The 20,810-nt window shown below is 43.3% G+C and overlaps 1 protein-coding gene across 33 annotated transcripts in view; it reads right to left on the bottom strand.

The window, feature by feature from the left end:
- ank2b (ankyrin 2b, neuronal) overlaps window positions 1–20,810 on the bottom strand; it is a 1,120,520-nt gene that overhangs the window by 249,274 nt on the left and 850,436 nt on the right. For all 33 annotated transcript variants that reach the window (XM_085962266.1, XM_085962253.1, XM_085962237.1 and 30 more), the window contains 3 exons: window positions 18,975–19,073; window positions 9,149–9,247; window positions 3,154–3,351 (listed from right to left, as the gene is read on the bottom strand). In XM_085962266.1, the coding sequence (XP_085818392.1) occupies window positions 3,154–3,351; window positions 9,149–9,247; window positions 18,975–19,073 (396 nt within the window). The remainder of the gene's footprint in view (window positions 1–3,153; window positions 3,352–9,148; window positions 9,248–18,974; window positions 19,074–20,810) is intronic.

Below are 20,810 nucleotides of genomic sequence, written 5' to 3'. Positions count from 1 at the left end.
AACCTCAGAACGTACCAAAGCACTTTACAGCCAATTAAGTACTTTTGAAGTGTAGTCACTGTTGTAATATCTTCTTCTTCTTAGACAGTCCCTCGGAACTGAGGATGACTTGCTTCCAAATTATTACATCAAAAAAATTCTGGCATTAAAAATGAGTTCTCAGGTGACTGATGAGTCCAATGCTGGACCTACAGTCTCTGTCACAGGTGGGACAGACAGTGGTTGAAGGGGCGGGTGGGTGGGGTGCTTGGGTTGACGTGCGCTCCTTGCGCTGCTTGCGCTTGGCTTCCGCTTGCTCCCGGCGAAGAGACTCGAGGTATTCGGTGCCTTCCCGGATGCTTCTCCTCCACTTTGTGCGGTCTTGGGCCAGGGATTCCCAGGTGTTGGTGGGGATGTTACACTTTTTCAAGGAGGCTTTGAGGGTGTCCGTGAAGCATTTCCTCTGCCCACCTGGGGCTCTCTTGCCGTGCTGGAGCTCCGAGTAGAGCGCTTGTTTAGGGAGTCTCGTATCGGGCATGCGGACAATGTGACCCGTCCATCGGAGCTGATCGAGCGTGGTTAAAGCTTCGATGCTGGGGATGTTGGCCTGAGCAAGAACACTGACGTTGGTGCGCCTATCCTGCCAATGGATTTGCAGGATCTTGCGGAGGCAGCGTTGGTGGTACCTCTCCAGTGCTTTGAGGTGCCTGCTGTACATGGTCCATGTCTCTGAGGCATACAGCAGGGCGGGTATCACTGCTGCTCTGTAGACCATGAGCTTAGTGCTGGGTTTGAGGTCCTGGTCTTCAAACACTCTCTTCCTCAGGCGACCGAAGGCTGCACTGGCACACTGAAGGCGGTGTTGGACTTCGTCGTCGACGTCTGCCCTTGTTGACAGTAGGCTCCCGAGGTAGGCTCCAAAGCGCTTTACAGCCAATTAAGTACTTTTGAAGTGTAGTCACTGTTGTAATATAGGAAACTGATGTAAACTGTAAAAATGTCACTGTGGTGGAGGTAACATAACACTCATTTTAGACCGTGTCAGCTAGTGGCTCAGTAAGTAGCACTCTCACCTCTGAGTCAGAAGGTTGTGGATCCAAGTCCCACTCCGGAGACTTGAGCACAAAAATCTAGGCTGATACTCCAGTGCAGTGCTGCACTGTCGGAGGTGCCGTCTTTCAGAAGAGACGTTAAACCAAAGCCCCGTCTGCTCTCTCAGGTGGACGTTTAAGATCCCACGGCACTATTTCGAAGAAGAGCAGGGGAGTTATCCCCGGAGTCCTGGCCAATATTTATCCCTCAATCAACATCACTTAAAACAGATTATCTGGCAATATCATTGCTGTTTGTGCGAGCTTGCTGTGCACAATTTTGGCTGCCGCGTTTCCTACATTACAACAATAACTACACTTCAAAATTACTTAATTGGCTGTAAAGTGCTTTGGGACGTACGGTGGTCATGAAAGGCGCTATATAAATGCAAGTCTTTCTTCATTTCAATTCCAAATACTGTAACTCTAAAATCTGCCTCTTGGATATAGAAAACCCCAAACCTGTTTTTTTTTTAAACTGCAATTGTTGCCAGTTACAATAGACAGTCATACATCCATACATGGTTGGTGCAACATTCAGTATATGTTGTTCAGTACACATAAAACAGATAGGGAGTGAGTCTTAAACCAACTTATAGATGCCTTGGAGGCTGGTACTCGTGAGTGGCATTGCTTTTAATGTTGTGGCTGCTGTGATATTGATATCTGTTGCATCATTTTGGTTGCATTGCTATGGCTTTATGAATTTCAAAAAGGAGATGGGTTAGAGCATTTCTCATGTGGTGTCTGAGTTACTGTGTGGTCATATTGTCCATCCAGCCACTGGCAGTAGACCATCCATCATTTAGGAGAATTTTCCCTGGTTCAACTTCAATAAGTGCAAATTTATTTTGGACTGAGCTATTTTCCATTATATTTTCCACACTGGTAACACCTTTCATATCCTCATGACATCTTCTCAGCCTAAACTTATTTTGATGTGCTATCACTTTTGTTTTGTAGCCAAATTGCACACAGCAATGTCCCACAAACAGCAGTAAGGTAAGTGGCCAGTTACTTTGTCTTTGGTGGTCTTGTTTGAGGGATCGATGTCAGCCAGTACACCTGGATAACTGCTTCTTTGAAAAAATGCCATGGGATCTTTAATATCCACCCGAACAGGAGCCTGACGTTTAGCATATTAATTCCAATCAACAATGATGCTTGTTCAGCACAAGTACCCAATATATAACTCCATTTATTTGTGAAGTGGATAATTTCAAACAAAACAGAATTAAAGCTGGATACGCATACCTGTAACAAAATACAACATTGTAGAAAAGATATGAATCTCAATGCTAATCTCACACACAATATATCTGATGTAGAGCAGTTAATTAATGCATGTACTGTAATATAATTACCATCGAAATACATTCTTTCAATACCACCTGCTACAAAATTCCTACCGTTGCGCTAATTTTAGCAAAATATTTGGTGTTAATATCTGCTTTGCACTTGCGCTGAACTTTTCCATTAAAATTATCGACAGAAAGAATCTCAACCTTAGTTGTAACATAAAAAGATGTATGAAGTGATAAATGCAAGAAGAAGTAAAAGAAAAAGTCCTCAAGTTAAAACACTGTGCTTGATAAAGTAATATAGTGACATGGTACGTCAGTGCCCTGACGCTCTGTGCTACAAAACCAACTTTGTGTGTGCAGTAAGTTCTCAATTTGACACATGCAATCAAATAGAGGGGCCACGTGCCAACTACGCACTTCCCTATATAGCAGAAAATCAAGCGCAAGTCGCTCTGGCAGCTCTTCCTCGTGGCCATTTATAAGTTAGCATTAACAGAGCCCTGAGGACAGGTAACATGTTGTTCGCTGGGAGAACTAAAAGAGGGTAAGGGGAGATTGAAAAAAACTCAACAAAAAACACTCTATTCTTGGCACCACTGTTTTCTATTATGTTGTGCAATTATATATTTGGTATAGAACCGATGATTATAACTTCTGATCATAATACCTGCATACACAGCACAAATCAGTACAAGCGTACGGTTGAATTAATAAATCGTCTACCTTTTTATGCACTATCATTGATCGTTTACTACAATTGCAAACTTAATTGTATTTACCAGTGCCCGGGCATTGGGATTGGCTCTCTTGTCCAGAAGAAGCTTGGTGACTCTGTAGTGACCACAGTGAGCAGCGACGTGCAACGCAGTTAGATAGTCAAGCGTGACATCATCAACAGGCGCCTTGTGCTGCAGAAGATGCTTGACACATTCCACGTGATCTCCCTGTGCAGCCATGTGGAGGGGTGATAAACCATTCTGTTCACACAAAAAGGAAGAAGAAATAGGAAGACTATTATTAATCACTCAAAACAGGGGTAGGTTTTCTGTGGGGTGGGGGGTTCCCCGATCAATTGCCATAACTTTGGTGGAAGAATGGCAGAAATTCCGGAGAAAGGGAGTAAACAGCCATCGTTTGTCCAGGGTTTCCGCTGACCTTCTGCTTAAGTTACAGTGTTAGACCAGCAGAACCCTCACAGGAAGTACTGGGGCTGGTGTATACTCCCACACATGAAAAAGAATTTTTGATTTGTTTTCAGAAAAGCATTTATCAATTTAAGGACCTGCTGCCATGTAAAAATCTTGGGGTACAATTTACACGAAGGTTCCCCAATCTTCCATCAGAACTATGGCAGAATCTCCGAAGAAATGGCAAAAGCAGCCGTTTAGCTGTTTCTCAAGGGTTTCTGCTGAAGTTGCAGCAGGAGATCAGAAGAACCCCGCAGAAATTACCGATGCTCGACAGAAAGGGCACAGTATTAAAAGCTGCAATACAACAAAGTGATTACATCTGTCAGTGGAAATAATTTTTACCATTTAAAACAAAATGTTCCAATCTCTTCCATGGGTGTTGCCTCCCACTAGGAAGCGGCTAGGATTTTGACCTTTGGAAGGTTGACCGGCAGAGCCGCTGGCCAGTTGCCTGTACACGCGGCAAAGAGGACCCCTGTGATTTTGTGGCACGTGCCATCCCTACTCCAGAAGTGCTGAGGCCAACTGTTCTGTCCACACCCTTGACTGGATTAAGATCAGATAACTCAGGAAAGACTAGGGACTGAACCATGAGCATTTTGAGCCTGTACTGTTTAGTACCAACCCACATGGTGCTTTTACTCAGTAAGACCTTATGTTATTATTTTTAATAAAAAGCTAAAGTGAAACTCAGAAAGCCACATGCAAGTTTGTACTACAATATAATACAGCTTTGCTGTGGCACAATCCTTTTCCATGCACAAGAACTTCGAAATAGCAATACTACTCCTTTAAAAGCCACTGTGCCATTCATTCATGGGATATAATATTTCCTGGACATTGGGACTAGCCACATGAACTGCAATGCTACTCTCCTATTCTTTACATTCCCATGTTCATATGATATACTGAGCATAAATGTAAACATTTATATGAAGAAGAGACTTCTACCCCCATATTCTAGCTTTTACAGGTCGTGGGGGAATGGAGGAGGGAGGATTAACAACATGGTTTGGGACTCCCACTGCACCCAGTGTTAGCATCAAGCATTCCCAGGTCAAGCACATCATGTCATAGAAACATAGAAGATAGGAGCAGGAGTAGGCCATTCGGCCCCTCGAGCCTGTTCCGCCATTTAATGAGATCATGGCTGATCATCCAAATTCAGTACCCTGTCCCTGCTTTTTCCCCATATCCCTTGATCCCTTTAGCCTTAAGAAATATATCTAACTCCTTCTTGAATATATCTAATGAATTGGCCTCAACTGCCTTCTGTGGTAGAGAATTCCACAGGTTCACCACTCTCTGGGTGAAAACATTCCTCCTCATCTCAGTCCTAAATGGCTTACCCCTTATCTTTAGACTGTGACCTCTGTTTCTGGACTTCCCCGCCATCGAGAACATCCTTCCTGCATCTAGTCTGTCTAGCCCCATTAAAATTTTATAAGTTTCAATGAGATCCTCTCTCATTCTTCTAAACTCCAGCCAGTATAAGCCCAATCGACCCAATCTCTCCTCATACGTCATTCCTGCCATCCCAGGTATCAGCCTGGTGAATCTTTGCTGCACTCCCTCCATGGCAAGAACATCCTTCCTCAGATAAGGCGACCAAAACTGCACACAATGCTCAAGGCGTGATCTCAACAAGGCCCTGTACAACTGCAGCAAGACATCCTTGTTCCTGTACTCGAATCCTCTCACTATGAAGGCCAACATACCATTTGCCTTCTTAACCGCCTGCTGCACCTGCATGCGTACCTTCAGCGACTGGTGCACAAAAACACCCAGGTCTCATTGCACTTCCCCTTTTCCCAATCTATTGCTGTTCAGATAATAATCTGTCTTCCTGTTTTTGCCACCAAAGTGGATAACCTCACATTTATCCACATTATACTGCATCTGCCATGCATCTGCCCAATCACCCAACCTGTCCAAATCATACTGGAGTTTCTCTGCATCCTCCTCACAGCACATAGAACATCCTAGCTTTGTGTCGTCAGCAAACTTGGAGATATTGGGCTCGATTTTAACTCAGGTGCGGGGAATTGTCGGGTTCCCCGAATTTGGTGTTTCCCACACGAATTAAAATGGGTCTGTGAGATTGATGCAATTTTCACTCAATTGGCCAATTGATTTCCAACGTGTGGGAAGCCTTGGCAATTGAGTATTTCCAGTCAGAAAGTCGCAGAATATGACATCATCATTGCTGCTGCTTTTAGGGCCCACAGCAAGCCTTGCTTCTTCTGCAGGCTTCCAAGCTTCACCATTGAGATGGCACGGGAGCCTGCAGGAGCAACAGCCAGCGGGAGGGCAAGGGCTGCCCCCAAATTTGATGAGGCTTCACTCCAGGCATTGCTGGATGGTGCTAGGGCCCACAGGGAGGTCCTGTTCCCTTCTTCAAGGAGGAAGAGGCCTCCCAGTCAGACCAAGGCTGTGTGGCTACAGGTGGCTGGTGAAGTCAACTCCTTGGGGCTCACACGGCGCACATGGATGCAGTGCAGGAAAAGATTCCATGACCTTCATCGCATTGGAAAAGTAAGTACTGTATGAAGTTTCCATCACCCTCAATCTGATCCCCATTGCCTTTCCTCAACAGCACACAGCTTTAGCAATCTCTTCCTCCACATCCCACTTGACACTCACATCCATGCATCCTTACCCATTCCCTCTCTCTCTATGCTCACATTCACATAACTATTCCACCATGCAGCCCTCACACTCCCTCTCACTCTGATGCTTTGAACACAACTGACAACACACAGGGAGGACCCTTGGTCTTGCAACCTCTCTCCATCTTTGTCTCCTTCTAAGTATCTATGCTATGCAATCTCTGCACTCACTCCTTCATTCTCACTCAACCTACACTTGTCTCCCTCATTGCAGGAAAAGAGAGCTCACAACAGGAGAGAACGAGCCAGGACAGGAGGAGGGCCGCCCTCATTAGCCCAGCTCACCCCCTGGGAGGAAGGCGTCCTGGAGATTGTCGGGGCTGACATTGATGCGGAAGTTGGGGAAGGAGAGACAGGTGCATCCCCGCAAGCTGGTGACAGAACAGTTTTCCATCTCTCTCATTGGCATTGCATGAGTCGCTGATAATGATTCTGAAGCTACATCATATGGACTTATGATCATCTGCAAAATGCAATGTGCATGTAACCTTGGCATCACATCTCAAACTTTTTCCTTGACTCCCCCACAGGACCATCGAGAGCCCTCAACCCCAGTGTGCAGGAGGAAGAGCCTGAGATGCCAGACTCCTCAGAGGAATCTGCAACCTCTGATGGCGCAGCGTCATCAGAAATAAGCGCACCCAGCACCAGCGCAGATGCTCACACCTCGGTGGGACCTTCGGGTCATAGAGTAGAGTTGTCACCTGGTGTATCACAGCTCACAAGTGAGCATCAGCAGATTGTGGAGACAGGGACAGCAGTGGAGAGTCCTCGTCGGAGGGCGCAGGACTCTGCCAGCTCGACTCAGCTGCATGTTGACCCTCTGCATCTGGGTCCATCCGTAAGATCAGAGGTGATGGAACTCCAGGCACAGATACAGGAGTCTCTGGCAGGTTTTGTCTCTAGGGTTGCTGTGAGTGTGGAGCGAATGGAGGAGTCCATAGCGAACATGAGCAGAGCCTTTGTGGAGTCATTGGTGCATGAACGCATCAACACGGAAAGGATGGCTTCCTGCATGGAAATGATTGTTGCCTCCGTGGTAAGGTTGGCTACAGTAGTGGAGAGGAGGGCTATGGCCATGGAGGAGGTTAGTCGCCAGGGTATGGAAAACATGGTGAGTGTTCAGAATAGAATGACATCTCTTGAGGAGCAATGGGCATCTATTGAACAGAGAAACCAGACCTTGATGGAAGTCCTTCTGAGTAGGACTGCCATTGCAGACACAGGTCCCCATGGCCCCCCCTGATGTGCAGCAAGGTGCTCTCAAGCCACTTGCAGGCGCGGAGGGGGAGCTGACCCACGAGAGGGAGGTTGGTGGCAGACCTCAAGGAAGTGGGGGTTCCTCTCCAAGCGCTCACACTTCCATGCCACTGCAGAGCCCTCGGTCGGAGCCCCGCCGGAGTCCACACCCAAGTGAGATAGACGTCTCAACTCCTGCACAGCCACAGGAGCAGCAGACTGCTGATGAGCCCTCACAGGCTCGCCACCCCAGAGGACGCCCGCCAAAGGTGGCGAGACAGGAGCAGCAGGAAAGTGAGCAAGGGGCCTCCACATCTGCTGAAGCCACAGGGAAACCACTATGTAGGAGCACGCGTAAGAGGAAAATAAAGCACAAATAGTCACAAGGGTAGTCACTTGGCTGAAATGTTGTGTATTCTGTAAAAATGCCATCAGTTGTTTGTTTTGCGTAAAAATTCTGATGGCAACTTCTGCAGTTGTGGCGTGTGTCATTTCGCGAATGGGGCTGGAGGTCCTCTAATGCCAAGAAGGGAAGGAAAAAAGGGCCTCCCATGCTTCTGGTAGATGCCTCAGTTGAGGAAGCGCTGAGTGAGGCTGGCGAGAGGGGTTTCGCAGGAGGTCACACTGGAGAAGTGTGTGAGGCTCCAACCTTCCACAGGTGTGGTTAAGCCTGGTAAAAGTTGCCCCAGGCCTGAAACAACAAAGTCCTGCCACCTGCAAATGATGACTGCTCAAATCTCCTCTTTAATGGTTGACCTGCAGCTGATAGTCAGCAAGCCAATAGTGCTCACGCCAGATTTCACAGGCGTGATCCCCATCAGGCATGTTTTACGTGGGAAAAGGGTTAAACAGGCAAGGGCCTGTTAAAATAGGATTATAAAGGCCAATGAGTGCTGTTTAAGGGCCCTAAAGACCAGTCCCGCCTGTTGCAGGCGGGACTGATTCAGGACCATCAGACACACCTGGGTTAAAATGGCTACGTGTCGGGAACCAGGCGGGAGGGGGTCCCGACCCCCAGGTTTAGCGATTTTAACCCCCCACACGCCTCAAAGCCCGCCTGACGGCTGAGTTAAAATCAAGCCCATTACATCCATTTCCCTCGTCTAGGTCATTAATATATATTGTGAATAGCTAGGGTCCTAGCACCGATCCCTGCTGTACCCCACTAGTCACTGCCTGCCACTCAGAAAAGGACCCGTTTATTCCAACTCTTTGCTTCCTGTCTGCCAACCAGTTCTCTATCCAAGTCAGTACCTTACCCCCAATCCCATGTGCTTTAACTTTGCACGCCAATCTCTTATGCGGGACCTTATCGAGAGCCTTCTTAAAGTCCAAATACACCACATCCACTGGTTCTCCCTGATCTATTCTACCAATTACATCCTCAAAGAATTCCAGTAGATTAGTCAAGCATGATTTACCTTTTGTAAATCCATGTTGACTTTGTCTGATCCTGTCACTGTTTTCCAAGTGTTCTGCTATTACATCTTTTATAATGGACTCTAGCACTTTCCCCACTACCGATGTCCAAAGCTCCCATACTTTTTCCCAACCTCAAAAATGCAGGAATGAAATTTGCTCACAGATTTTATTAATTAAATAACAAATCTATTAGGCATTACTCTGGGACACATATTCTTAAATTGTACACTATGTAACACTGAGCACTTAACCACCTTTGTCCTAGCAAGCATTGGGGCTCCCCTCTCAAGCAGAATTTCTACAGCTCCATCATGTCCACTCCTTGCTGCGCAGTGAAGTGGGGTCAACCCATCCTGATGGAAAAGAACACAGGTAAAACACATACTTCTGGGTAACTAGCTCAAGCTATACATCTTTATAAGGCATTTGCAATCCAGAAGAAATATTGTGACAAATCAAGCAGTAACATTTGTTTCCTTAAAAATCCCACCCCACTTAAAACTTTTAAGTGGCTAGGATAAGAACCCTTATTGGAAATACAAAATTCACCTTCAAAATCTTGAATATGCACCTCTAATTTTACTGCCAAATTAATGCTGCTTCCCTTGCCAATATATAATCACAACATGGCATCTGTATTAAGTTCAACGAATGACGTTAATGAACAGAACAGTTAAAAAAATGGAGCATGAATATACTGGCAATCAAAGTGTAAGGAGGAGATTCAGAATGATGTTCTATATGAGCTTAAATGTGCTTTGAGGTCATAAGTTTACTTTTAACTTGGTCTCTATTGCATTACAGCTATGAATTGTATTTTACCTATTTGTACATATCAAACAAATGAAATTAGTTCTTCTCAAAAGAAATGCCAACAATCCAGGTACGTTAGGAAGAGACATGTCTTTGCTAAAAGTGCTGCGCCGGAGAACCTATTGGAAACTAACTTGTGTCTAAAGTTGCACAATAACTGGAAGGATGGCAGCCATCGTTCTCATGCTCCTGGATTGTTTGAAACACAATACAGCAGCACTGGCTGGAGTATGCTGAATGTTAACATTTAAAGAGGAAGATGGTAGACTATTATAATACTGTTAATAATATTGGTTAAAAGGAGGAATTCATGACAGGATGAACCATAAAACAACGAAGTTGATTTTTTTTTAATTAAAGAAAGTTCAGTGTTTATTTAAAATGTGGTGATGGAAATAGTGGCACTGCTGCCATGGGATAATCTGCTTATGACGAGCACTTTGTGGGCACAGGCATAACAGTGAAAGCAACCAATAATTACAATAGACAGCATACAGTAAAACAAACATTCAACTGTAAAATAATACTGAAGAGGCTTTGATTTGAAAGGTAACAAGTTATTATAATTTGTGATATTTATGAATTGTCTTCAGTTCATTACAACTGCTAGATTCTACACATGTTTCTGAATACAGAATACCTGTAGCATATCAGTAAACTAATATTCTACTGACCCTTGGATCAATAACCTAATTAGGTGCTGTTTAGATAATATTTCTATAAAATGGTCTGATTTTATAAGGTAGTTTTTTTTTCATAGATTCGGCTAGATATATTTCAAACAAATTCAAAACTTACTGAAGATCTTCATCAATGGTCAGTTACAAATGGCCTTAACAAATCTAAGTTCAAACACACGTCATTATATTACAAGTGACATACAATTACTGCATCATTTCCTTATTCTGTTAGATCTGATACCCTACTCATTACAATGGCTGCATTTTGCGACCCCCACGGGTGTGTACGAGGTGTGTACGCGTCCGTAAAGGGCCGCGCAAGTTCTGGGTTTAGGCATGCGAAGTGCATCCGCTGAAAACCGGCACTTGCGACCTGTCAAGAATTCTCTTGACAGATCATCTGCCTGCCCAGGAAAAGTGCCTCTGCAGGCAGAGAGTTGCGCTTTTTGCACAACTTCCGCCCGCTGAAAGCCTGTCAAATTCTTACGCCTGGTAAAAGCAGGCATAAGGCCTACTTTTACCAGCATAAGAGTTTTGAAAAATAGAAAAATAAAATTTGATCACTAATGTATAATTTAAAAATACTATTAAAAAAGGTAAGTTTATTTTTAGCCCCGTAAAAACATTTAATTATTTTTTTCAAAAAATAATTTTGTTTAAAATATTTAATTAAATGGCATTTTAATTAATTTCAAATATGTAATGCTTTTAAAAAATTTATTTAATGTTTTAGTGTGTTTTTAAATTTGATCCCCATTCATACTTTTCACAGTTCTGTCCGTACAGAACTGTCAAAAGTATGAAGGGGGTTCCCTTCTTTCATTGGTTTGCCTGGCCCACGTGATCCCAGGAGCGCTTGCGATCCGCATGCATCCATGGGATACCTGGGCCTCTGCGCATTTCGAAGAGGCGAGGCCCAGGATCGCAAGTCTTGGGATCTATGGAACCAGCAGGTAAGTTCATAGATTTTTTTCCGATCGGAGGCATCTGCCTGCAGGAAGCCTCCAATCGGAAATTCAGGGCCAATGTGCCCCCAAAAATGATTCCTAATCAGTTTGAATCCAATATTGGTTTCCTCAAAATTGAACATTGGAGTGTAAATAGATTCCTACCAACAGAATCTTAAACCCTATTTACATTACAGAAGCAGTCAAATATGAACCAGTTCCTTTTGATACCAAATTTTGAGTTTGATGGCAAATTTGCCCCATTTATTACTACATAGTTACAATGTTATCATTTTGGCCTTATATGGTAATAGAATGCAATACAATATTCCCGGGGGGAGAATTAGGGCCTAATTGGAATATTCTTCCTTACAACTTTTCAAAAAAGAATTGATATCACACAGATTGACCCATGGAAAACAATGGGGGCAAGTTTAACCTAACCTGCCCATTGGGAAACTGATGTGATCGGGTCAAATGCTGGTTTTCCAACCCATCCAATTTTATTCTGTATTGAATGAAGTCAGTGGAGAGTAATATTGAGCAGGTGTAAAACTAGTGTTCCACCCGATCCTGCGGGTTTCCTGCCCAGCGAGTTAGGGTCAAATTACCCCCAATATATATTCCTAAAATTCTCCGGAACTAAATGGTTTAAAAAATTCCAGTTTTCTTTTAAGAGCATTTCTGACAATTCCAATAAGAAACATGTAGATTTATGGGACTGCCTGCCAGCTAGTTTTCTTAGCGCACCTCAATGTCTGTGCAGAGTCCAGCAGCAGTAATGGTCACCAGACCCCCTCAGTATACCCCTGAGCACCCTCAGTGGCAGAACATTTTGTAAACAGTTAATAGCACATTAAAGTAATGAGGCTAATGTACTAACTGGTCAATATGTACAATGGGCACAGAATAGGGTATGACTATGAATCAAGTGAAAGCTGAAAAACAGTAGTTTTTTTTCCTTCTGTCTCTGTTGCAATTTTCACATTGAGTTTTTTTTCCATTGTTAGCCTGTCTCACAGGATAGCTGGCACCTCCACAGATGAGAAATGTGTGAATTTTGAAGGGAGGAGGAAGAGCCAGATGTCTTCCCCTTTAAATGCACAGGGCAGGCATGCAACAGTGAACCTACCTCATCAATACCCTACAAACCCATGGCCATAGCAAACACATGGAGTGCGGTTCAAGCAAGAGAAAGAAACACCAATAATGTCAAAAAAAAATTGCTTCAGCAACACGCACACAAAGGATATAAGTAAGCCACACATCATGTTAAAATAATCATAATGTACAGACAAGTGAAAATGAACATTTATGTACCAAAAACAAACCAAGGCGATAAAATAAGGAAAGTGGCATCACACCAGAGGGCTGTTTCTTTATTTTGGGAGTCTGTTAAAATTATAGTTGTGTAACTACAGGAAACTTTCAATTTACCGGCACCTAAATAACCAGAAATCTCGGTTAACCGGCAAAATTCAGGAGTAGGTTCAGGAATGTTTTACTTCATATTGTACTTGCCTTCCTCGATCTGTTGCTGTGCAAGGGTGTGGCTGCAGCTGTTGCTAAGCTACAGAGACGCTTGGAACTTGTGGCCATTTTTCTGCACCTGTTGCTAAGCAACAAGGTTTGTTGCTTTATACGGAGCTCTCAGCTCTCCGTATCTTTTACTTTTGCTTTCGGTTATCCGGAATTTTTGATGAACCGGCACCACGTCGGTCCCGGATAAAAAAAAAGTTTCCTGTACAGCACTACTGTTACAATGTTTTTATACACAAAGGTTTCATTATAACATGCAGCTAGTTCATGGTCTTTTGCTGTGCTGACATATCATGTTAAGTACATTGTTAACATGAGTCACTTCTGAAGTAAAGGAAGCCATTGCTTGTATTCAATGGAATGAAAATCAGGAGGTTCTACAACAGGAATAAAATAAATTATGCAGACGTCCCAAATGGGCGTCCCAATACAGCACACTGGGTTGGAGGTCATTTAAGTGTATTTTGTGAATTTTAGTGTGTTAAAAAGTTAATTATTTGAAGTGAGTTTAATTTTTTAAGTGTATATTAGACTACTGGGGAGTTTAAACCGGAAGTAGAATCCGGGTATAAAAGGGGCGGGACTAGTGCTGGTGCACAGAGTGCTGTGCATTGAGTGCTGTGAGAGTTTGGTAAGTGGAGAGTCAGAGCAAGTGGGAGGTGAGGGTGTGTTTTTTGCTCTGTTTTGTTCCCCGCTCCCAGGCTCAGACAGCACTGCGGAGGCGGAGCAGCGAGACGAGTCAACCAAACAGGCCCCACAGACAGTATTCAAGGAGGAGGTTGGTGATCAGCTGGTTGGTTGGTTTTCTTCCTTCTCTTTTATACCTTTAAGTTGGTAAGTGCTATTGAATAGTGGTGTAATATTATCTATATTGGGGCAGAGGGTCTTCATAACTAATAAGAAATTTAATTAATTACTTAGATATGGGTGAACAGGTGATGTGTCACTGTTGCGAAATGTGGGAGCCGGTGGACCCCATTGAGGCTCACGGTGATTACATTTGCGATAAGTGTTTGCTGCTAGAGGAACTCAAGCTCCATGTTAAAGAGCTTGAGACCAAGCTTCAGACACTGCGACACATCAGGGAGGGGGAGAAGTTCCTGGACTCTATGTTTCAGGAGGTGGTCACACCTATGAAATTAATTAATGCAGATGTAGTCCGTGGTCAGGGACAGGACGGTGTGACTACGAGTGAGGCAGGTACAGGGATCCAAGAGGAAGTGTTGAAGGAGCCGCAGCCCTTGCTCTTGTCAAGCAGGATCGAAGTTCTTACTCCCTGTGAGGGCGGGAGCGAGGACTGCAGGGAGGATGAGCAACCTGGCCACAGCACCGTGGTACAGGGGGCCATTCAAGTGGAGGGAGTAAAAAGAAATGTTGTAGTGGTAGGGGATAGTATCATTAGGGGGATAGATAGGGTTCTCTGCAGTCAAGAGCGGGAGTCCCGAAGGCTGTGTTGCCTGCCCGGTGCCAGGGCTAAGGACATCTCTTCTGGGCTGGAAAGAAACTTGGAGTGGGAGGGGGAGGATCCAGTTGTCGTAGTCCATGTTGGTACAAATGACGTAGATAGGACAAGGAAGGCGGTTCTGTTAAAGGAGTATGAGCAGCTAGGGGTCAAATTAAGAAACAGAACCTCAAGGGTAATAATCTCTGGGTTATTACCTGAGCCACGAGCGAATTTGGCTAGGATAAATAAAATTAAAGAGTTAAATGCGTGGCTCAAAGACTGGTGTGGGAGAAATGGGTTTTGCTTCTTGGGACACTGGCACCAGTACTGGGACAGGAAGGAGCTGTTCCGTTGGGACGGACTCCACTTGGCCAGTGCTGGGACTAGAGTCCTGGCGAATCATATAACTAGGGCTGTAGAGAGGGCTTTAAACTAATTAGTGGGGGGGAGGTTTCTCGAGAGCAAATAATAGAAATGACAACGGAGAAGGTCATAGACTTAGGTAGCAGTAGGGGAATTAAAAAACAGAACATGTCAGGAAGGGACAGAAGGTATGGCGTAAAAGGTAAAGTAGTAAAAGGGGAAAAAACAGGAACTAAGTGTCACAAAACATATTTGAAAGTTCTTTATCTGAATGCACGTAGCATTCGTAACAAAATGAATGAGTTAACGGCACAAATAACTACATATGGGTATGATCTTGTAGCCATTACAGAAACATGGCTGCAGGGTGACCATGACTGGGAATTAAACATACCAGGTTATTTAACAATCAGGAAGGACAGGCAGAAAGGGAGGGGAGGTGGGGTGGCTATGTTAATAAAGGAAGGAATCACTATAATACAGAGAAATGATATTGGGTCAAAGGAGCAGGATAGTGAAACAGTTTGGGTGGAGATAAGGAATAATAAGGGAAAAAAAGCACTAGTGGGCGTAGTCTATAGGCCTCCGAACAGTTGCAACTCTGTTGGACGGAGTATTAATCAGGAAATAGTTGAGGCTTGTAATAAGGGAACAGCTATAATTATGGGGGATTTTATCTATCATATTAACTGGACAAATCAAATTGGGCAGAGCAGCCTTGAGGATGAGTTCATTGAGTGTATTAGGGATGGGTTTCTTGAGCAGTCTGTAACTGAACCTACCAGGGGGCAAGCAACCTTAGATTTGGTCCTGTGTAATGAGACAGGATTAATTAAAAATGTCCTAGTAAAGGATCCCATTGGAATGAGTGACCATAACATGGTTGAATTCCACATTCAATTAGAGGGTAAGAAGGTTGGATCTCAAACAAGCGTGCTGAGCTTGAATAAAGGAGACTATGAAGGTATGAGAGCGGAATTGATTAGGGTGGACTGGGAAAATAGATTAAAGGGTAACACGGTACATGATTAGTGGTGTACATTTAAGGAGTTATTTTACAACTTCCAAAAAATATATATTCTACTGAGGAAAAAAGGGTGTAAAAGAAAAGATAGCCATCCATGGCTAAGTAAAGTAATTAAGGATAGTATCCGACTAAAAACAAGGGCATATAAGGTAGCCAAATCTAGTGGGAGGATAGAAGATTGGGAAGACTTTAAAAGACAGCAAAAAATAACTAAAAGATTGATTAAGAAAGGGAAGATAGATTATGAAAGTAAATTAGCAAAAAATATAAAAACAGATAGCAAAAGTTTCTATAGTTATATAAAAAGAAAAAGGGTGGCTAAAGTAAATGTTGGTCCCTTAGAGGATGAGACCGGGAAATTAATGGTGGGAAACATGGAGATGGCAAAAACGCTGAACAAATATTTTGTATCAGTCTTTACGGTAGAGGACACTAAGAATATCCCAACACTGGACAAACAGGGGGCTCGAGGGGGGGAGGAGCTAAATACGATTAAAATCACTAAGGAAGTGGTACTTAGTAAAATAATGGGACTCAAGGCGGATAAATCCCCTGGACCTGATGGCTTACATCCTAGGGTCTTGAGGGAAGTGGCGTTAGGGATTGTGGATGTATTGGTTATAATTTTCCAAAACTCCCTGGACTCAGCAAAGGTCCCGGCAGATTGGAAAACTGCTAATGTAACACCCTTATTTAAAAAGGGAAGTAGGCAGAAGGCTGGAAACTATAGACCTGTTAGCCTAACATCTGTGGTTGGTAAAATGTTAGAGTCCATTATTAAGGAGACAGTAACGGGACATTTGAATAAACATAATTTAATAGGGCAAACTCAGCATGGTTTCATGAAGGGGAAGTCACGTTTGACAAATTTGCTTGAGTTCTTTGAGGAAGTAACATACAGGGTGGATAAAGGGGAACCAGTGGACGTAGTGTATTTAGACTTCCAAAAGGCATTTGACAAGGTGCCACACAAAAGATTATTGCTCAAGATAAAAACCACGGGATTGGGGGTAATATTCTGGCGTGGGTGGAGGACTGGCTCTCTAACAGAAAGCAGAGAGTTGGGATAAATGGTTCGTTCTCAGACTGGCAATCAGTAACTAGTGGTGTTCCGCAGGGGGTCAGTGCTGGGTCCCCAACTCTTTACAATCTATATTAACGATTTGGAGGAGGGGACCGAGTGTAACATATCAAAGTTTGCAGATGATACAAAGATGGGAGGGAAAGTAGTGAGTGAGGAGGACATAAAAAACCTGCAAAGGGACATAGACAGGCTAAGTAAGTGGGCAGAGATTTGGCAGGTGGAATACAATACTGGAAAGTGTGAGGTTATGCACTTTGGCAGGAAAAATCATAGAGCAAGTTATTATCTTAATGGCAAGAAACTGGAAAGTACTGTCGTACAAAGGGATCTGGGGGTCCTGGTGTATGAAACTCAAAAAGTTAGTATGCAGGTGCAGCAAGTGATCAAGAAGGCCAATGGAATGTTGGCTTTTATTGCTAGGGGGATAGAATATAAAAACAGGGAGGTATTGCTGCAGTTGTACAAGGTATTGGTGAGACCGCACCTGGAATACTGCATACAGTTTTGGTGTCCATACTTAAGAAAAGACATACTTGCTCTCGAGTCAGTACAAAGAAGGTTCACTCGGTTAATCCCGGGGATGAGGGGGTGGTCATATGAGGAGAGGTTGAGTAGATTGGGACTCTACTCATTGGAGTTCAGAAGAATGAGAGGCGATCTTATTGAAACATATAAGATTGTGAAGGGGCTTGATCGGGTGGATGCGGTGAGGATGTTCCCAATGATGGGTGAAACTAGAACTAGGGGGCATAATCTTAGAATAAGGGGCTGCTCTTTCAAAACTGAGATGAGGAGAAACTTCTTCACTCAGAGGGTGGTAGGTTTGTGGAATTTGCTGCCCCAGAAAGCTGTGGAAGCTACATCATTAAATAAATTTAAAGCAGAAATAGATAGTTTCCTAGAAGTAAAGGGAATTAAGGGTTACGGGGAGTGGGCAGGAAATTGGACATGAGTCTAGGTTCGGAATGGTCATGGCCCTGTGGGTAGTGGAGCGGGCCCAGGGGCCGTGTAGCCTGGTTCTGCTCCTACTTCTTGTGTTCTAATTCTGTGTTAGATTTCAGGAGATGGTTTTATTCCTGTTCCTGGCTGGGGTGGAGATCGCCTTTACAGAAGGTAAGTACTGTAGAAAATACAGGGACAGAGTGATCTCCTGGACAAGTTTCGATCGCCTAGATGGGTCGGAGAGGAATTTCCCAGATTTTTTTCTCCCAAATTGGCCATTGGGTTTTTTATCTGGTTTTTCGCCTCTCCCGGGAGATCACATGGGTTCGGGTGGGATGGAGAGTGATAGTAGATTTGAGGTTAGGATCAGATCAGCCATGATCTTATTGAATGGCGGAGCAGGCTCGAGGGGCCGATTGGCCTACTCCTGCTCCTATTTCTTACGTCACCAATTTGGGCCAGCTGCACTTCTGCTTCTGCTGGATCCACATTCAGGTAAATAAATAAGAAAAACATACCTCTTCTTCAGCGGCCCCTTTAAGTTCAGGCTGCATAGACCTGGAAAAACTACTCAGTTTACGCCCAATTTAGCAGTAGCAAACTGCAACAGGCAGTAAGCCTGATTAGCATAATCAAGGTGTCTAACACCCATTTTAAGTGGGCACTCCACACACTCAGGTCATTGGCTGCCAAATTGGGCAAACTTCCAGCAGGGTTTCGACACAGGATACTGTAACCTGAAATTGGTCACACCATCCCATAGAAATCAGATGAGGCGCCTACCAATTTCTACCCCCAAGTGTCATTTAATGCTCATTGACACAGTGGAAAAATAATTCAAATATTGTGCATTATATTTAAATATTTTTCAGCTTAATTTTCTCTTAACTTTGTTGTGTAAGGACAATATCAGAAAGACTCTTTCATTTAATAAAGCAGATATTGAACAGTCTTTAAAGCAATGATGTGCCGCTTTAATCTGATTTTCATTTCTTTTTCCAGTGTTCTTTCATTTTGCACAGCAAGCTTGACTGCACACTCATTTGGTTGATATAAAGGATGCATTGACCTGTGCCTGCATACTCTCTAATCTAGCTTCAGTGAATCTGCCTTTATGTTCAAAAGACATAGCTCTTCCCAAACTCACAATATGGACAATTCTACAAAAATGGCAGTGTATTAACTGAACAAGCATGATATATGAAGGGATAGCAGTGCAGCATCAAGTAACAAAGACTCACCCTCGTCTTGGCATCTATCTGAGCTCCTCGATCCAGCAGCAATTTCACCATATTGGTATTTCCCCGTTTAGAAGCTACATGTAGTGGAGTGATTCCATTCTGGATTGGGATTGGGGAATAGTGAAGGGATACACAACCATACATCAGCAGAAAGTTCAAAGCAAACATTATATTGAAAAGCACTAGTTCAATTCCAATTTCACAACATTTGTTAAAGGCTTTCTTTGTAATTGGTGAGTGGAATAAGAATATAAGAATTTTCAAAACCGGAAGAAACATTACGCCCAACAAACCCAACCCTTTTTGATGAACGACTCTGAGTGTGGGAGAGCTGAGTGGCTGTGCTTTAACACAATTGACAGCTCCATCAACAAATGTATTTCAATGTATATAAATCACTACGTTTTTAATGGAACCTCCTGCTCCTCACTAAGTTGTTGTGTTAAATTTTTTTAGGCTTCATAATAATCCAACATTGAATAAGAAATCAGCAGATTTTGGCAGCTTACAATCTCCATCTTGTAAACTGCCTGACATGTAAAGTCTGGACTTAACTGGTTGCATACTTGCAACATTGGCACTTACTATTATTAGAGGAAGTCTCTAAATTCAAATACTCAAATTGATATATCATTACATAAAAACAAATTATTATTACTGTTAACATCCTTGAAAACAAATAAGAATTGCACTTATTAACTAAATGTTTCCCTTACTGTCCATTTTCATCTATTCTCTATCTCCTAATATAATATACCTGCATTTATTTCTTGAAACTAATAATGATATATACTTAGTTCTACTTAGAAACTTCAGACTTTTAACATGTTTCTAGAAGTCTTTTAGGATGTCTAATCTCATGATTAGATGTTACTCCAGGAACTTCCCTTGGTTATGGACCCAGTCTTCTGTTGTTTCTGATCCGTCACATGATGAAGATAATACACTAACACTAAAGTATGACCCCGAGCTTCCGGTCGCCTGTCACTTTAATTCTCTGCTCCACTCCCACTCTGACCTCTCCGTTCTCGGCCTCTTACACTGTTCCAATAAAGCTCAACGTAAGCTCGAGGAACAGCACCTCATCTTTCGATCAGGTACTTTACAGCCTTACTGGACTCAACATCAAGTTCAACAATTTCAGACCATAATCTCTGCCCCTATTTTATTTATTTATTTTTTCACATGGCAGCTGTTGATGATTCTGCCATTCCCATTTACACCTCATCTAGACTCATCTTTTGTTTCTTAACTTGTGCCAGTACCATCTCCTTTTGCCTTGCACCATCATCCCTTTTGTCTTTTAATCTCCCCAGCCTTCCATCCTATCAGAGGCCTTCCCTTTTGTTCTTTCCTCCTCTCCCCCCTCTCCCTGCCCCTACACTTGCTTAAAAATCTGCTACATCTCTAACTTTTTCCAGGTCTGACAAAGGGTCATTGACCTGAAACGTTAACGCTGTTTCTCTCTCCACAGATGCTGCCTGACCTGCTGAGCATTGCCAACATTTTCTGTTTTTACCTTATGAAGATAACACAGTTGGGTCAGACTCACTTGTTGCTACATCCTCAATTGGTAAGTTAAGACTCCTTTCCTCATTGGCTTCTCTAATGGCTAAATAAAGTACGATGTTATGTTTTCACCACGTATGATCTTGGATGCACTTGCTGGTGTCATTGTGTGTCCATGTATTTGTGGTAACATTTCCAAGACACACTTTATCACCAGATTTCAGGCCTGGAAGAACTGCACATTCTATTACTAAAATGAAACTTTTGTTTGTTGCTCCTTTCTGTACCATACCAAATCTTAATTATCAGCAATTCTGCCATGATTGG

This window comes from Somniosus microcephalus, chromosome 2 (genome assembly GCF_052327205.1).
Source record: "Somniosus microcephalus isolate GS21.2 chromosome 2, FLI_Smic_1.0, whole genome shotgun sequence".
In the NCBI taxonomy this organism is placed as follows: domain Eukaryota; kingdom Metazoa; phylum Chordata; class Chondrichthyes; order Squaliformes; family Somniosidae; genus Somniosus; species Somniosus microcephalus.
This window is presented reverse-complemented; position numbering and strand designations above follow the sequence as displayed.